The sequence below is a fragment of the Neodiprion fabricii genome, chromosome 2 (genome assembly GCF_021155785.1).
Source record: "Neodiprion fabricii isolate iyNeoFabr1 chromosome 2, iyNeoFabr1.1, whole genome shotgun sequence".
Classification (NCBI taxonomy): Eukaryota; Metazoa; Arthropoda; class Insecta; order Hymenoptera; family Diprionidae; genus Neodiprion; species Neodiprion fabricii.
This window is the reverse complement of record NC_060240.1, coordinates 28,802,531-28,816,875: the sequence shown is the minus strand read 5'-3', so window position 1 is coordinate 28,816,875 and position 14,345 is coordinate 28,802,531. Positions and strand designations below refer to the sequence as shown.

Here is a 14,345-nt window from a genome sequence, read left to right as displayed (position 1 = left end):
AATTATTCATTTGTTTATCTATAAGTTTATATCTTTAAACCGTTCAATTAAGCACAAAAAAAAATAATAATATAAACGTAAAGAAATAAATATTTCTACACGTTGCAAACAAACAATCTATGCTTGATAGCTTAACAGATTTAATACGAATAGACAGCACAAAGTGTAGTTCAATTATATAAAAATATAATTCAATTTAAAAACAAAGCATAAAATAGAATAACGAGGAAATAAAAATATAATATTTGGACCATGATACTGTAAATACGAATGAGAGATGAAAATAGAACGACGATATTGCATATTGAAGGTAGAGAGAGTATAAATAGTTTATGCCCGTTATTTTATTTATTGACTCTCGTCAAGATCTTATTAGTGGCTTATTACCTGACCAGGATTCAGTCCGTTGCACACACTTGATAAAACACAATTTTACAGAAATGTAAAGTCAACTTCTCTCCTTCAAATTCTGTAGGACTACTAATGGTCAGACTTATTCGCTCATATTTCGAATTCTCTCTCCAGCTTTCTTTTAATCTCCCCTTTCTTGTCCTTCTCAAAGTTGTTATTTTTATTCTAATACAACTGTATTTTTATTTTTTACTTTCATTTCCCTTTATCTTCCCGTTTTCAATTTCTAGCCCACTTGTACTTTGTTTTTTATATTTTTATAGCATAATAAATGAAATTCCACATATCTCTTCTTTGTCTCGACATACGCATACCTTGGGCATTACGCGTCATCGCAAGTATCATCAATTTAACAGTGATTGCATACGTTTGGCGGTTCTTAAAATTCGTATTACGTATTTCGAGAGTAAGAATGCGGATGGGTAGGTAAATTTCAAGGTTTTTTTTTATTTTTATTTTTTCTTTTTATTCAAGCACCGATGTATTCACGCGCCGAATAGATGCAGCAGGGTGTTCCGAGGTCTTTTGACGAAGCTGACACTGCACCGTATCTCGCGTGAAAAATGCCGAGTTTAAAGTGAAAAGTTGAGCGTTCATTTCTGCACGAAGCGAGAGACTGAAAGAGCCGGTTTTCAGGGGCGGTGAATTCCCGCAAGCGTGCTGTACGGGTGTATTCATACCGAAACTAAACTTGGGTAAACTGGGCCACGTTATTCTTACCTCGAGCCGCAAGGGCATCGCGGAAAAAGTAAAGTGGCTTTCTTAACCGTAGGTTGAACCGAATCGTCCTGAATTCAGGTACAACGCAGATCAGAACTCGCCGCGCAGTAACGCGAACTCGGAGATTTTATATCGCAGATTTCCCGTTCTGCATAACTTTACAAAATATCAGCTCAGCGGATAAAATGTCTGTGAATTGAAAAGCAGCTGCGAAAAATATTCCGGGGTATGAGTAGGTGTGTTCTGGAAGAAGAAAATCTAACGTAGAACGCTAGAAGAAATTATACAAAATTGAAATTATTCGAACGATTGATACTGAGAAAAAATTAATTATTGAGAGAAAATTTTGCCGCGCAGTAGCAGAATATTCCAAAAAAAAAATTGAAGTATTTTATCGAAAGTCGATAAATAATTTCAATAAAGCAAAGAAAAATGTGCAGTAAAAATGTAAAATTCGAGATCATGTTTCTTTCGCTGCTGCCATCAATTTATATTGGATACTAAAGTAAATTTCCGATCAGGAAAGAAACGTGACAGATAAGTAAGCTATTTCACGAATTTTAAGAAGGTTTATCGATCTGTGAGATATGCTACAATTGAGTCTGGAGAGGTGGAAGAACTTTGTATTCCAGGCAAATGACGGTTTTAAAATGAATCGATGTTCGTTCGGTATGATTATTGAGATGACCTACTGCTCCTCCGACGTTATTCATTCGTTCTTACGATTTACGAAGGAGAGTGAAGAACTACGATATCGATACGAATAGTCTGAGATGATCGAATCTTCAGGTGCACTCAGCGCGTGAAAGGAAATTTGATACCTGTACTCAGACAGAGAATAAAATTGAGTTATATTATAAAATGTAACAGAAAAGTGAAAGGATGAAAATTGTAGATGTAATCCGAGAGTTTGAACGAAATCCAAAAATATAAAACACTGAATGTGTAAACAAAAATTTGTATAGTGCTTTTTGATTTTAAATCGCTTCAAGATAATAGAAAATCTAAAAATTTGGTCCGAATTTACTCCACGATAGCTAATTTTATTTAAAAAATTACCAAAACACTTTTATTTATCGTTTTGACATCGTTGGATATTTAACTTCACAAAACTCTGTTAAACAGAAAACACTCTGTTTTTAGCGACTTTGTAGAAATCGGTGTTCTGCACAAAACGAACCACGATAAAGTGGTATCGAAAAATTCTGAAGCGTTTTAAAACGAATTAGCTTCGATATCTAAACTTTTACCAAGCTCGTCTACCTCCCAATAAAATTTATGAACAGTATCAATTTTCAATCACCCGACCATCTCCTCAAAGAAACTAGAACCATTCGGCTTATCGAACTCCCTCGGAATCCCAACCCGCAACTGATCAGAATTCAACGAAGACACACATATCGTCGAAAAGGGGTGAAAAACTTTTCGGAAGAGCTGTATTATTCCTTAACCTCGACGCAATAAAATATTCGTGCAAACATATGCAGGGATGAAGGTACGAAGGGATGAAGGGAGAAAAGAGAGCGAGAGAGAGAGAGAGAGAGAGAGAGAGAGAGAGAGATAGGGGGGCTTGAAAAATGCAACAAAGGGTGTCTGCACCCTGTGGACGCGTGCGCGGGGATCCGGTTGATTAAATAAGGTGCGTTGAAAGCTCCTCGAGGCTCTTTCGACTCCGGAGACCCCGCCACTACGTGTTTGGATAAACAGATCCACCCTCGGCTTCGCCCTGCTCTTAGCCCCGTCTGCGGTGGCCGTCCTCTGTCAGCCCTTATCGCCCCGGCAGCTACTTCCCTCTTTTTGCGCCAAGCTCGATGCTTTCGCCCGGCACTCACGTCAATCGTCCCACCGATCCATGCGCTCCCCGCTTCTCTAATTAACCGGCCAATCCGCCCCACTCGAAGTTCCAACTTTCTTGCGGCTATCAGACTCGAGGTGCAGACTGCAGGGTGCGGTAGTCGAGTGCCTCTTGCCCGGAGTTGAGAATTTCGATTTCGTTTTTTTTTTTGTTTTTCTTTTTTTTTTAAGGGGGGGGGGGGAGGAGGTTACTGCAAGCGTTCGATTTTTCGCTGTTGAACGTTGTAATTATTCACATATCAGCTTTTTGTTTCTCTGGTTTGAGAGAAAAAGAGGAAATTGTTGTAATCACCCCGAAAATAAAATGTCGAGTCTTCGCAAGATAACTCCACGTTTTGAAGTTTAGAGAATTACCTCCAATCATTTTGTACGTATGTATATATGTGAGGAATTGTTTTTTCGAAGATATTTCATCAACGTGTCACCGGATTTCAATAATTTTGGTCACAAACGCAGCGGATTTTTTAAACTTGGAACTAATTTAATTTTGGTTTTGATCGGTTCAGTCATTTTTCAATTATTTAAATAACAAAATTCCAAGAAATCAGATAAAAATAATGATGTCTTGAGAATGGGTGAATTGATTTGAACGAAAATTGGTTTACCAGGACGGTTTTTGGGTCGCTCATCACGAATCAAAGGTCAGATTTGCAAGCTTTAAATTCGGCGTATTCAATAAGCTGAAAAAGGCAGGTCCTCCTCGGTTTGTTGGATGGTTGATCACGAATCCAAAGTCAGATTGCGCAATCCAAAATGGCAATTCATTATGGTGGACAAAAAAATCTAAGAATCTTTCGATTTTGATAAAAATTGAGAGGCGCAGAGTCTTAGATCACTGATAACGAATACAAGCAGGTTAGACTTCCAAAGTTTGTAATGGTAGATCCATTACAGTGGTTCAAATTTAAAAAATGACCGTCATATTTTGATGTAATATGGTATCCGAGGGCTAATCGATAATAACGGATCTGAATTTGTACTTTGAAATTCGAATTGGATGTTATTTTTTTTTTCCTCTATAAACTTGGAACCTCCGTTGTGAAAAAAACCATCCATAAAATATTTGCAGCAAAATAAGTGCAAAACGGTAAAATTGGATCAAGAATACCAAAGACAAATTCGATATTGTGGCCCTTGGATTTTTTGAACCTTCTATATTTTCACCCTCACCCTGAAAAAGCATCATAATCGGCGCATTTCCCGAAACAACCTGCTCACCTCAACGTCAGCGAAATCTTAGTATCGCGTGTCGATAGTAATTGGTATAAACCCGATAGAAGAAGAAGAAGAAGAAGAAGAAGAAGAAGAAGAAGAAGAAGAAATCAAGCCTTGTAATCAGAGAATATTAACGCGTTTCGCGATAACGGTTCGCAAAAAAGATTGTGCGGGTATATCCTAACGGCGTTACAAAAAACGAAATTTATTGTAACAATGATAATAATGATGGTAAAAATAATGCACCACAATCTTTCGAAGCTAACAGTTTCGCACGCAATCTGGCGTGACGAGATCTGGCACAAACATTATTCGCGCACGTAATTGCTACGGTTGTCCCACTTTTCCGCAACGATTCGATCCTATATAAACTTTTTTAATTTCTAAACGTATTGTTATCTTATCTTAATTATATATAATAATGTTATAGCAAATTTCTTCATGAATTCGAAAAAAAGAAAAAATAAAATAGAAATTAAACATCAAATGCAGATGATCTTCCTCATAAGGTGAGACGCTCATCTTTTACTAGAATCTTTCTCTTGATTTAAACAAACTTTTTACGACGTGCCACTTTCAAAAATCGCCAATTATCACTTTTCATCACCGTTGGTGACAAGGAAGGTTTTGGTTTCGGTTAAAAATCACTTTTTCTTATTTCAACCAATCTTTACGTTTTCGAACCTCCAGAATCCGAAAAACAGGTTTTCATAAAAATGTCGGTCTGTCCGACAAACTTCCGTGATCATTTCGAAAATGGCCCAGTAAAAAAATTTGAAACTTACAAGATTTTACAATGAAATGATGGGCATGAAAAATTTCCATGTCCCGTTTAATTTGAAGTTCCGCTTCTATCGAAAATAAAGTTATTTTCAACGTTTTACCGACGAACCCATACTTTTGCCGTCTTATTACTTTTTTGTAAATATGCGATTATGTTTTTTCCACTTTCGATATTTACTTTGTTTAAATTTCTACGTTTTTTGTTCTTCAGAAATTCCCCTTTCTAATTACTCCGTCAAAACTATTTCATCTCCCTGCCAAATCCTATGAGTTTCAGATTGTTCACATTTCATGGCGATGAAAACTGTCGCGAAAAAACAGTTTTTTCGGCTTGGTTTTTTTTTTCTAAAAACATCCCAATGTCTCTGCATACGTTACGCTGTATTGGGATGAATGACCGAGTTCGACCTTCGGAGACCGTCGAAATTAACACATTTTCGGAACAGTATGTCCAAGGTGTGTAAAACGAATCGTATAACAGGTTTCGGCGTGACTCGAACTCCAAACTTCCTAAGATTCTCGTTATTCACTCCTGATTCATTTATAATAGTGACAAACGGCTTCGCCTTCGCGTCCCTGCCCTCTCTTAAAGGTAGGAAAACACGGATTGCTGCTCGGCACCGCCAGGGACCAACACCTAATGATTGTTTAACTTCGCCTGCGTCCCCGGGAGTTGAGAGTGCAGAATTTCATCGGGAATGAGAAACTCGCGGAATTTTCCCGCACCTCTCAAAGTCGGAATTCGTTAATCGAGTTCCGAAGAGTATTTTGCTTATACGGGATCAAACAGCTTCTTCTCTGCAGTAATATTTGACTTCGTAAATCCAACTTCTTGATCACTTCGGATTCCCTCAAATTTTAATCTTACTTCAATTGTACGCGTGTAATTTATAAGTTTGTGTACCTACTTTGATCGTAATTTCGTTAATCCGCGTGACAAAATCTGCTTGAAGATGAATTACGGCCTAATTCTCTACGCGTGCCTGATATTCTATTTTTTTTTTATTTTGCCAAAACGTAACTCTAACGAGTGAATATAAATATTCCACCGACATCTTCTAAAACGGCGAAAAGGTTCTCGACGATTTGTTTGCTTCGTTTAGAAACGGCGCGGAGGAAGAATTACTACAACCGCGAGGTAGAAAAGAGGTGAAATTTTAACGAGTAAAACAAAAATCGGATAAATAAAACTGTGGATCGTAAACTTGGTCCGCTTGCATAACTGCTTGAGCAACTTGTGCAAAATCTCTTAATTGCCGTAAACTTTGAGGCATCGCGAGTGGCGAGATGCAAAGCCGTGCATATGGAGTTTAATTAAGCCGCACTAAGTAGGCGCTCTGACTTTTCCGAAAATCTGACGGCACTTACTCAGGAAGGACGAAACAGCGGTATGAACGGGCGACACGAATTTTGCATCCGTAAGGGAAGAGGAGAATAATTTTGGCGTAATCCACGCGTCCCTGATCGCTCGGTAGTATTGAATTGCAAATTTTCGTCGATCTCGCAAATTCACTTACCCCTCCTGCAAAGTTTTATCGGCCTATATATTCAAATTCCTTATAGAGCTGACTTTGAGTCACCCGGCAGTTTCTTTGAGGCCCTGCAGCCTGCTTCGTGCGCGCTTTCAACGACTGTTCCGAGTGGTTAATTGAATAACTTTTCCCCGGACGAATTGAGCGATGCCGTATATATATATATGTATATATATATATATATATATGTATATATACATATGTATCTGCATATTATATCCCTCAGGATGTACATACGATCAATTAACGGCACGTCACTCGAGCCCAAAATTCCCATCATCGTCAAACCATCGCGCAGCTGCTTTGATAAACCTCACCTGCACTTCGAATATTTATCTTGACCACGAATGAAAAATGTTTCTCGCAAAAAAACGTTTGGCTATAAATTGACGTTCGCTGCAAAATTGACCGAGAAAAGCGATAATTGCTCTTTCCTTTTTCCTTCTTTTGTATTGTATCGGCAAACATGCCTATCGACTGTTTGGATTGATTTTGAGAATTCAACTAGAGTAAATTTCACTCTTCAAATATACCAACAGCGTATGTGTGTTTTCAAACAAAGACTTCGGAGAATTTGAAAAAACGTGGTAATTTTTTGGGAAAATATAATTTTCATCGTTGTATTATTGCACTATAAATCAGACTAATATACATATAATTATCGAAAAATTTTCATTTTTTTTAACTCAAATTCGCAAATATTCTCTTCATTTTTTATCGAGTCTTTATAACTTTGCTTCACGTAGAAACCCCGAGATCTAGGGGTCGAAGGATCGAGGGTGATCGAAAATTTCGAATGCGGGTGTATCTGTTCGCCCTAATCTGTAATACCGAAGGCCATTTGATTTCTCGAGGGTCTTCGGCAGCCTCCAGGGTGTAAGGGCCCTGGACGATCCGGACGTTCCACCCAGCTTTGACCTATTCGAGGAAAATAATTATCTTTGAGGGTGTATTCAACGGCCAAGATGAAAGGTAATCCGCTCAACCGAAGGTCCACCTTGCAAGCCCCATGCCCCGTAGTTACAAGCTTTTCTCCCGAAACCTATAAGAAAGTAATGTACTAACCCGTCCAAGGCGATGCCCTCAAAATTCACATTAAGAAGCCGGATTTCTGATGCATCAATTTTCATACACCCGAACACGCGAAATTGAATCTCATTTCACTTCTGCCTCTTCTTTTATCCCCATTTCATGACAAGAAATTTTGTGCCTCGTGTTGAGGTCGGAATTTGAGGAATTGATGAAAATCGGTGAAATCAATGCGAACGAAACACGTAAGATTAAAACAACTGAGGAACGCCAAAGGAGATGTTCTCACAACTCGCGAGATCTTTCGAGTTTATGTAATTTGAATTTCCCTTGTGTCTATACTTTCGATTCAAAGCTTTTCCGTGTTTCATCCGTATACGCAGGCGATATTGATAAGGTTCGACGATAATAAAGTTGAGAGAAAAGTGACGGGTTTTCTCAATTGTAAAAGTCACTTGTTCCACGAAAGAAAAAATATGGAGTGAAAATCAGAGCAAATTTCATACAATTGGCAAGCAGTGTCATATAAGAATTAGATTCGAGGTTTCGGTTGAATTTTGCTATTACTGCTGTAACGCAAATTTGATTTTTTTCTGAAAATTTTCCTCGCCCGTTTTACTATTCAAATTTGATAAAAGACGCTGGAAATACGGTTTCAAAATTCGTTGCACTCATCGTCTACCTTTCCATCTATAATTGCGAAGACGATGCGTTAAAACGCGAATCGGCATGACCTATCAAGCCGTCGATTACGCACTTGTTCAGAAACAATTCGAGACCGTGTCACAAAGTTGTTATACTATTATGGGAAACGTTGTGCGACAAACGTTGTGAAAGGTAATCGGAGGTAGTATCGAAGCTAACAATTTCCGAATTAGATTTCTTGGAAGGTACATCGAGGTCGGAGGTCGAACATTCGAAACACTCTGACAAGAAACTTGCTACTCGAGTCTGCAGGGGTTAATAATTGTTCCTCAAAGTGGAGACGAGGATGCGAAGAACACCAGAGAATTCTATGCCCACAATACGGGAGAACTTGACGTCTGCAGGAAACGTTACACAGTCGGAAAGTGGAAATCAACGTACCCGATCCTTTCCATTTGTCGCGGATCCTCTGCATGGATCTATTCTCACGAAATAAGCAATATACCATCTAGCAGAGCTCTCGTTTCTCCCTCACCTTTTGCTTCCGGCGAGCATTATCCTCTCTCCGCCCTGCAAAGTAACTCACAATTTCGGAACGCCCCATAGTTAGAGACAGTAAAAGCTCTGGGGAACTCCTCGAGCCTCGTCGAGTGTTAATTACTCAAGATCAGAAGCAACTAATTGAAGAACCGAGTCTCAAGATATTCAAATCGTTCCTCGATTCCTCTCATATAAATTATGCGACCAGAGCAATCAGTCGGAGGATTATCGAGAAATGGTATATTGTGTAATAAGGAGACAAACTCGGTCTTTTCGGGCCGAGCGTGAGTTTCCAACACGAGTGGTAGAGGAATATTGTAAATGCGCACCGCGAAAAGACCGTTGCATCCTTATTGCACGGAATTCTTTATATGCCAAGAGTATGTTACGCGTTTTATCACATAGCACGAAATTGAGGTTATGGTTGCATGATGATGGATTTGTTCGCGACAGCGCATGCGCGGAGTACAGAAAAGACCACTTTCAACTCCCAGGACTTGAAAGTGGTACTTTCCCTACTCCGTGCATGCGCATATTCGCAGAATCACTCGACCCTCATAGAAACGGATACTTTGTATGCGGAAAAGACGCGTGAAAAAAGGCGTCAAACATGCTCGCGTTATGTGAACAAAAGTTCTCGTGTACCTGCCAATACCTCATTTAGTTGCGTCTTTATTTCCGCAGGTTTCTTGGGTCCGTAAACGGGGCGAAGAGCTGCACCTTCTGACCTTCCAGACGTTCACGTACTCAAACGACGCTAGGTTGTCGCTTGATTATCAACCCCCAAACGACTGGCGCCTTCTGCTACGATACGTGACCGAGTTAGACGCCGGAGTCTACGAGTGCCAGGTCACCGCCCATCCCCCGCTGATCAGGGTCGTTTACCTCACTGTTTCCGGTACGTATTCACTGATTCTATTCCGAAAATCGTGTATCTCGAGCCAATCTTGGCTCGAGGAATCAAAATATCGCTGGAGGAAGTAGAAATCCAGGAAAAGTCTCGATCTGATCTGACTCGGATCAACTCGCAGAACAAGGAATTACGGTAATGATTACTCGAATGTTTTTCAACGAGGTTAATTCGAAAAAATCAATAGATACTTGTTACTGATTTTATTACGAAATGATCGTGTATCGAGTAGCTGAGGTCCAGAGTAAATATGAATCCCGGAATTGTATCCGATTGAATCACTTCGTTTCAAATAGCTTCAAAGTTGTTAAAAATCCAGTAGATTTGTTTCATGTCACTCTATGACGTGTGGGTTTATTTCATTCGGAAGACTGCTTCAATATCGCCATTCATTGATTATAATATTAAGTATTCGATGATACTAGGATGATAATAAAACAATATTTCAGTAAACTTGTAGAGAATAGTGTTCCGTATGAAAGGAGCCGTCAGCTGAACTTGAGGGATGAATAATTGTTTCATGAAAGAATAGCGAAATTCCAAAAGCTTGCGAGCTTTGAAAACTTGACAAACCTTGGAGGCGTTGACGTGCACTAAAAACTTTGACAAGAATTATAAGAATTCGAAAATATAATGATGTGTTTTCATTTCAAAACAAATTTATCACTGACACGATTAATTTTTGAGGTATATTATAGCCAACGTAAAAATGTTAATTCATCCAACTTACCGGCGGGCATCGACTGAATAATTTTGTTCGATCTCGATATCGGAGTAATAATTGAGTGCCCTAAACTTGGCGTCAAGGTTGTCGACCGACTCGAGGCGTCTCTAGAATCTGAATGTCCGGTCCGCGGTCAAACCCCGTGTCAATAATAATTTCCTCGCGATAAATTCGTTAATTATCGAGTACCTATCGTGAAAGCTGCAGGCCCCGAGCTCCTCGAGAATGTATTTTATCTTTTTTAATTCCTCCTGACTTCCTCGCCGGCGGAGAATAAGCCTCGGGAAAGAAGATAGCGCGATTTCTCTCGTAAGTATTAAGGGAATTACCGAGGGCAAGTACGGCATCATCAACCCCGAGAGCGTTTTCGCCCGTTGCGCTCTATTTTCTCTCTGATAACTACGCCCTGTTAGACCTATCCGCCCTTACGGATATTCTAGGTACCTACGTACGTATAGGCACGCATAGGTATACACCCCATGTACCCGACCATGTATACACGTACATATATTAACCCGCCTCCGAAATATACTTGTAAGTAAGTGCTTACACGTGCCGAGCGGAGGGAAATTCTCCAGCAGTTCTCCTCATCATTCTGCAGATGCGATAGCCGGCAGCCATTATCGTCATTTGGCTAAAATTATTTCCCATACATTACATACGCACAAACGTTATACAGATTTTCTTGGAAACACTTCTCAGGCCGTATTATCCGACCGGAATAATGCTTTCAATTTCTCCTTGTTTTCAAAGCACGGGGAAGTCGTTTGAACAATTCTGGAAGCTCTTGCCTAATCATCCCATTGCAATTAAGCTCGCATCTTTCTCTTTCACGCATTAAGCTCAATCCTGGTGGAATTATAAATATTTTCGACAGTACTTTGATCAAATGTGTGAGTAATTCTAAACAAACTGTAGTTAAAGCTTTGATTTTGTTACGATTAGTTTTATGTTATATGAACACGTTTAGAAAGTTTGCGAGAATTTCTTCTCTGAGTTTTGTGAAAATGATGTTTCAAGGCGTTGTATGCGATAAGGATCTTTCAAAATTGTTGCAGTAAGTTTTAAGAGATATTTTGAGTAAGGTTTTGAAACATTTTAAAAAACTGGAAGGATTGGAAAATAGAAGGGTTACAATATCGATTTTCATAAGATGCAAAAACCATTTTTAAGAATATTATTTGATTGTACGGATTTTGTTGATTTCCCGCTACTTTCCGACTTTTCTATACTTTAACTTTCCACATCTTAGAAACACCATAAAATATATTTTCACATCTTTGATAATCTTCTTTTATTTTCTGATATTCCATCCCTTTTAGTCTCACATTATTGCATTACAACTGCGTTTAAAATCCATGATGATGATGAGGACGATGATAAATGAATCAAATGTTGGGTCAAAATGGCGAATGTGGTGTCGGCGGTTCGATGATAATGTGTGCGAATCGTTGAATAAATGACCTGGGAGGGCGGCTGGCAGCCAGCGGAGACCGGAAGGGACTCGGTGCAGCAAGTTTAAAATTTGGACAAACCATAAATGATTCGAATATAAACCGCGAACGTGGTTTCGCATATGTGGATTTCGGTTACCGGTTGATACTTTGAAAATGAGATAATAGGTGTAGGAGTTGATAGGTGCAGATTATCATGGCTCGCATTGAGAGGAACATTTTTTTTCTTTCGCTCAAAATAATCGTGCAAAATTAATACACATGTATGCATGTATTTCCGATGTTTGAACACGGTCAAAAAATCACCTCAGAAACTGACATCGATTTTAATAAATTTTTCGAAAAAATGACTGTCCATCCGATTCACATCAGCGTCAGCAGTTTTCCTCACCGTCGGATTAAGAGCAGCGGCTTAAACGAGCTTGCGATGGAATTGATCGATAAGCGATCGAGAACGGCGGAGTAAATTTTGAGAAATGCAACGATCCGAAGTCCCCGGTGCATCCCTTATCGGAATACGTGACGGCAGGTTCTGCAAGGCATCGCAATATGTAAGCGCATGGTGCAGAGCGCAGTGATCGGGGAGGCGTGATAGCCCGCAGCAATAAGCCGCGAAGAAATCGCGGTGTATTTTTCAGTCGAGAATAACCGAGATACAGGCTTACTCATTCATGCGGATCGTGCAGACGCGGGATCTGTCCGTTCGACTTGTACGCGGCAGGGTTATGAAGTATCTTACCAGAATCCTGGGCATGACCGGCATAAACAGGAAGGAAAAAGAAGCCCGCGTGCATGCCTTCTCTTCGAATCAAACGATATCCTTTCGGGAATGAGAGGGAGAAAGAGTAGAGAGAGAGAGAGAGAGAGAGAGAGAGAGAGAGAGAGAGAGAGAGAGAGAGAGAGAGAGAGGACAGGACGGACATGCATTTTGCAACAAGCTGTCCCGCTTTCAAACTCCGGACGAAAGAGAATAAATTCGTTCGTTCGTTTTCAGCTGGAGCAGATCAACAATGATCCACGGCGCATGGTTTGAACCGAATCTCTTTACTTCCCCCGGTATGTACTCTTATCTCCGAAACTTGGAAGTTGAATTCGTTCCGGTAATACGAAGTTCGAGTTTCATGTACCTACGTAACGTGCGAGTCGCAGGCGGCTATGTAATCGTATATATTCGAAAGGGCGGTGCAAATGAGTTTCGCGGAAGATGGCAGCAAGAATGTCTAATAATCGGTGAAATTCTACACTGCAGCTGGTGCTTCTTGAGTATTTTGAAATAGTTTGCGTTTCTTCATCTCATATCTTTCGCTTCCCAACACTTGCCTCACTCTTGAAATAGTTGGCAAGTTTTTCGCCGCGACGACACGCCGAAAGCTCGGATGGTATTTTTCGATTTCGTTCGGCGGAACTTTTGATGCTTTATGTACCGGAGAGTGAGTGATTTTTGTAATCCGTCGCAAGTTCCTACGTGAAAAAAATTTGCCATACCTAATGGTGTTCAAGAGACCGTGTCAGTGACAACGATACAATATTAAAATCGTGACTCAGGGTGAAAGAAATGAGAGACGGAAAATAGCTACGGTGAAAAGCTCGATATGTATTTACCTCCGAAAAAATTCCTCATATCGAACTGCCGGCAATCGATCCTGCAGCGATCCAACTCGCGCGAGTGGCGCTCACTTATTTCCAGCTCAACTTAATACGCGAGGCTTGCGAAAAGCTCGCCTCCGGCAGCATGGCAGACTTCTTAAGCCCCTGTTAAAGTTAGATAAAGATTAACCTCTACTCCGTAATCGATTTGCGCACTAGCCTGCTATCCCTTGCTGCAGGCTATAGATTATGCCATCGATCCGGCGGCCCTTCCTGTTCGAAAAAGCTTCACAGGCCTCGAACTTTCATCCCTCTTCCTCTTTCACCCTTTTTTTTTCATCGCATGCGCGTACATGTATGAACTGCTGCGAATAATTGATCGTTTCGGTGCAACTTTTTTTTTCGCTCACAGGAATTTCATCATAACCAGAAAATAATTTGCGATATAAAGCTCGTTGAAGGATTATTCCGTAATTGTATTACGTTAATTTTCACTCACAGGTCTAAACGAGGAAGGAGAAAATAAAAAAAAAAATTCCAATTCACGATATTTGACGGGGAGGAATTGAATTAAATTATTTCATCTGTAATATTATTCTTCGAGAATGAACAGCGTATTTCAATTCCTTTTCTTTTTTTTTTTTTTTTTTCTACACTTTCGTGTCGAATTGTATTTTCAGGTATGTATGGAACACGTGTGACGTTGCCGCAAGTTCCGTTCGAAAGACGTGCCTGCGGTATTACGGTCCGCAAGCTTTACAGGGGTGATAATTAAACTCCAGAGGTCGATTCACGGCGGGACACTGATTGCGAGATGCATGAGCGTGTCAGGTCGACGGGCGGAGACGCTTGCATGCGCATCGGGGCGTTGTTAATTCTAGCGTGAAATGAAAAATTGCATTACCCGTCCCCTCGCGGTGTGTGAAAAAAGCGGTAATCGT

The 14,345-nt window shown here is 40.1% G+C and overlaps 1 protein-coding gene and 1 long non-coding RNA gene across 2 annotated transcripts in view; one reads left to right on the top strand and one right to left on the bottom strand.

Annotated features, from left to right (window-relative positions):
- LOC124175674 (obscurin) overlaps positions 1-14,345 on the top strand; it is a 201,513-nt gene that overhangs the window by 110,810 nt on the left and 76,358 nt on the right. The window contains exon 5 of the mRNA XM_046556076.1: positions 9,414-9,627. Coding sequence (XP_046412032.1) covers positions 9,414-9,627 — 214 coding nt within the window. The remainder of the gene's footprint in view (positions 1-9,413; positions 9,628-14,345) is intronic.
- Positions 1-14,345, bottom strand: part of LOC124175675 — a 153,800-nt gene that overhangs the window by 87,749 nt on the left and 51,706 nt on the right. The window lies entirely within an intron of this gene.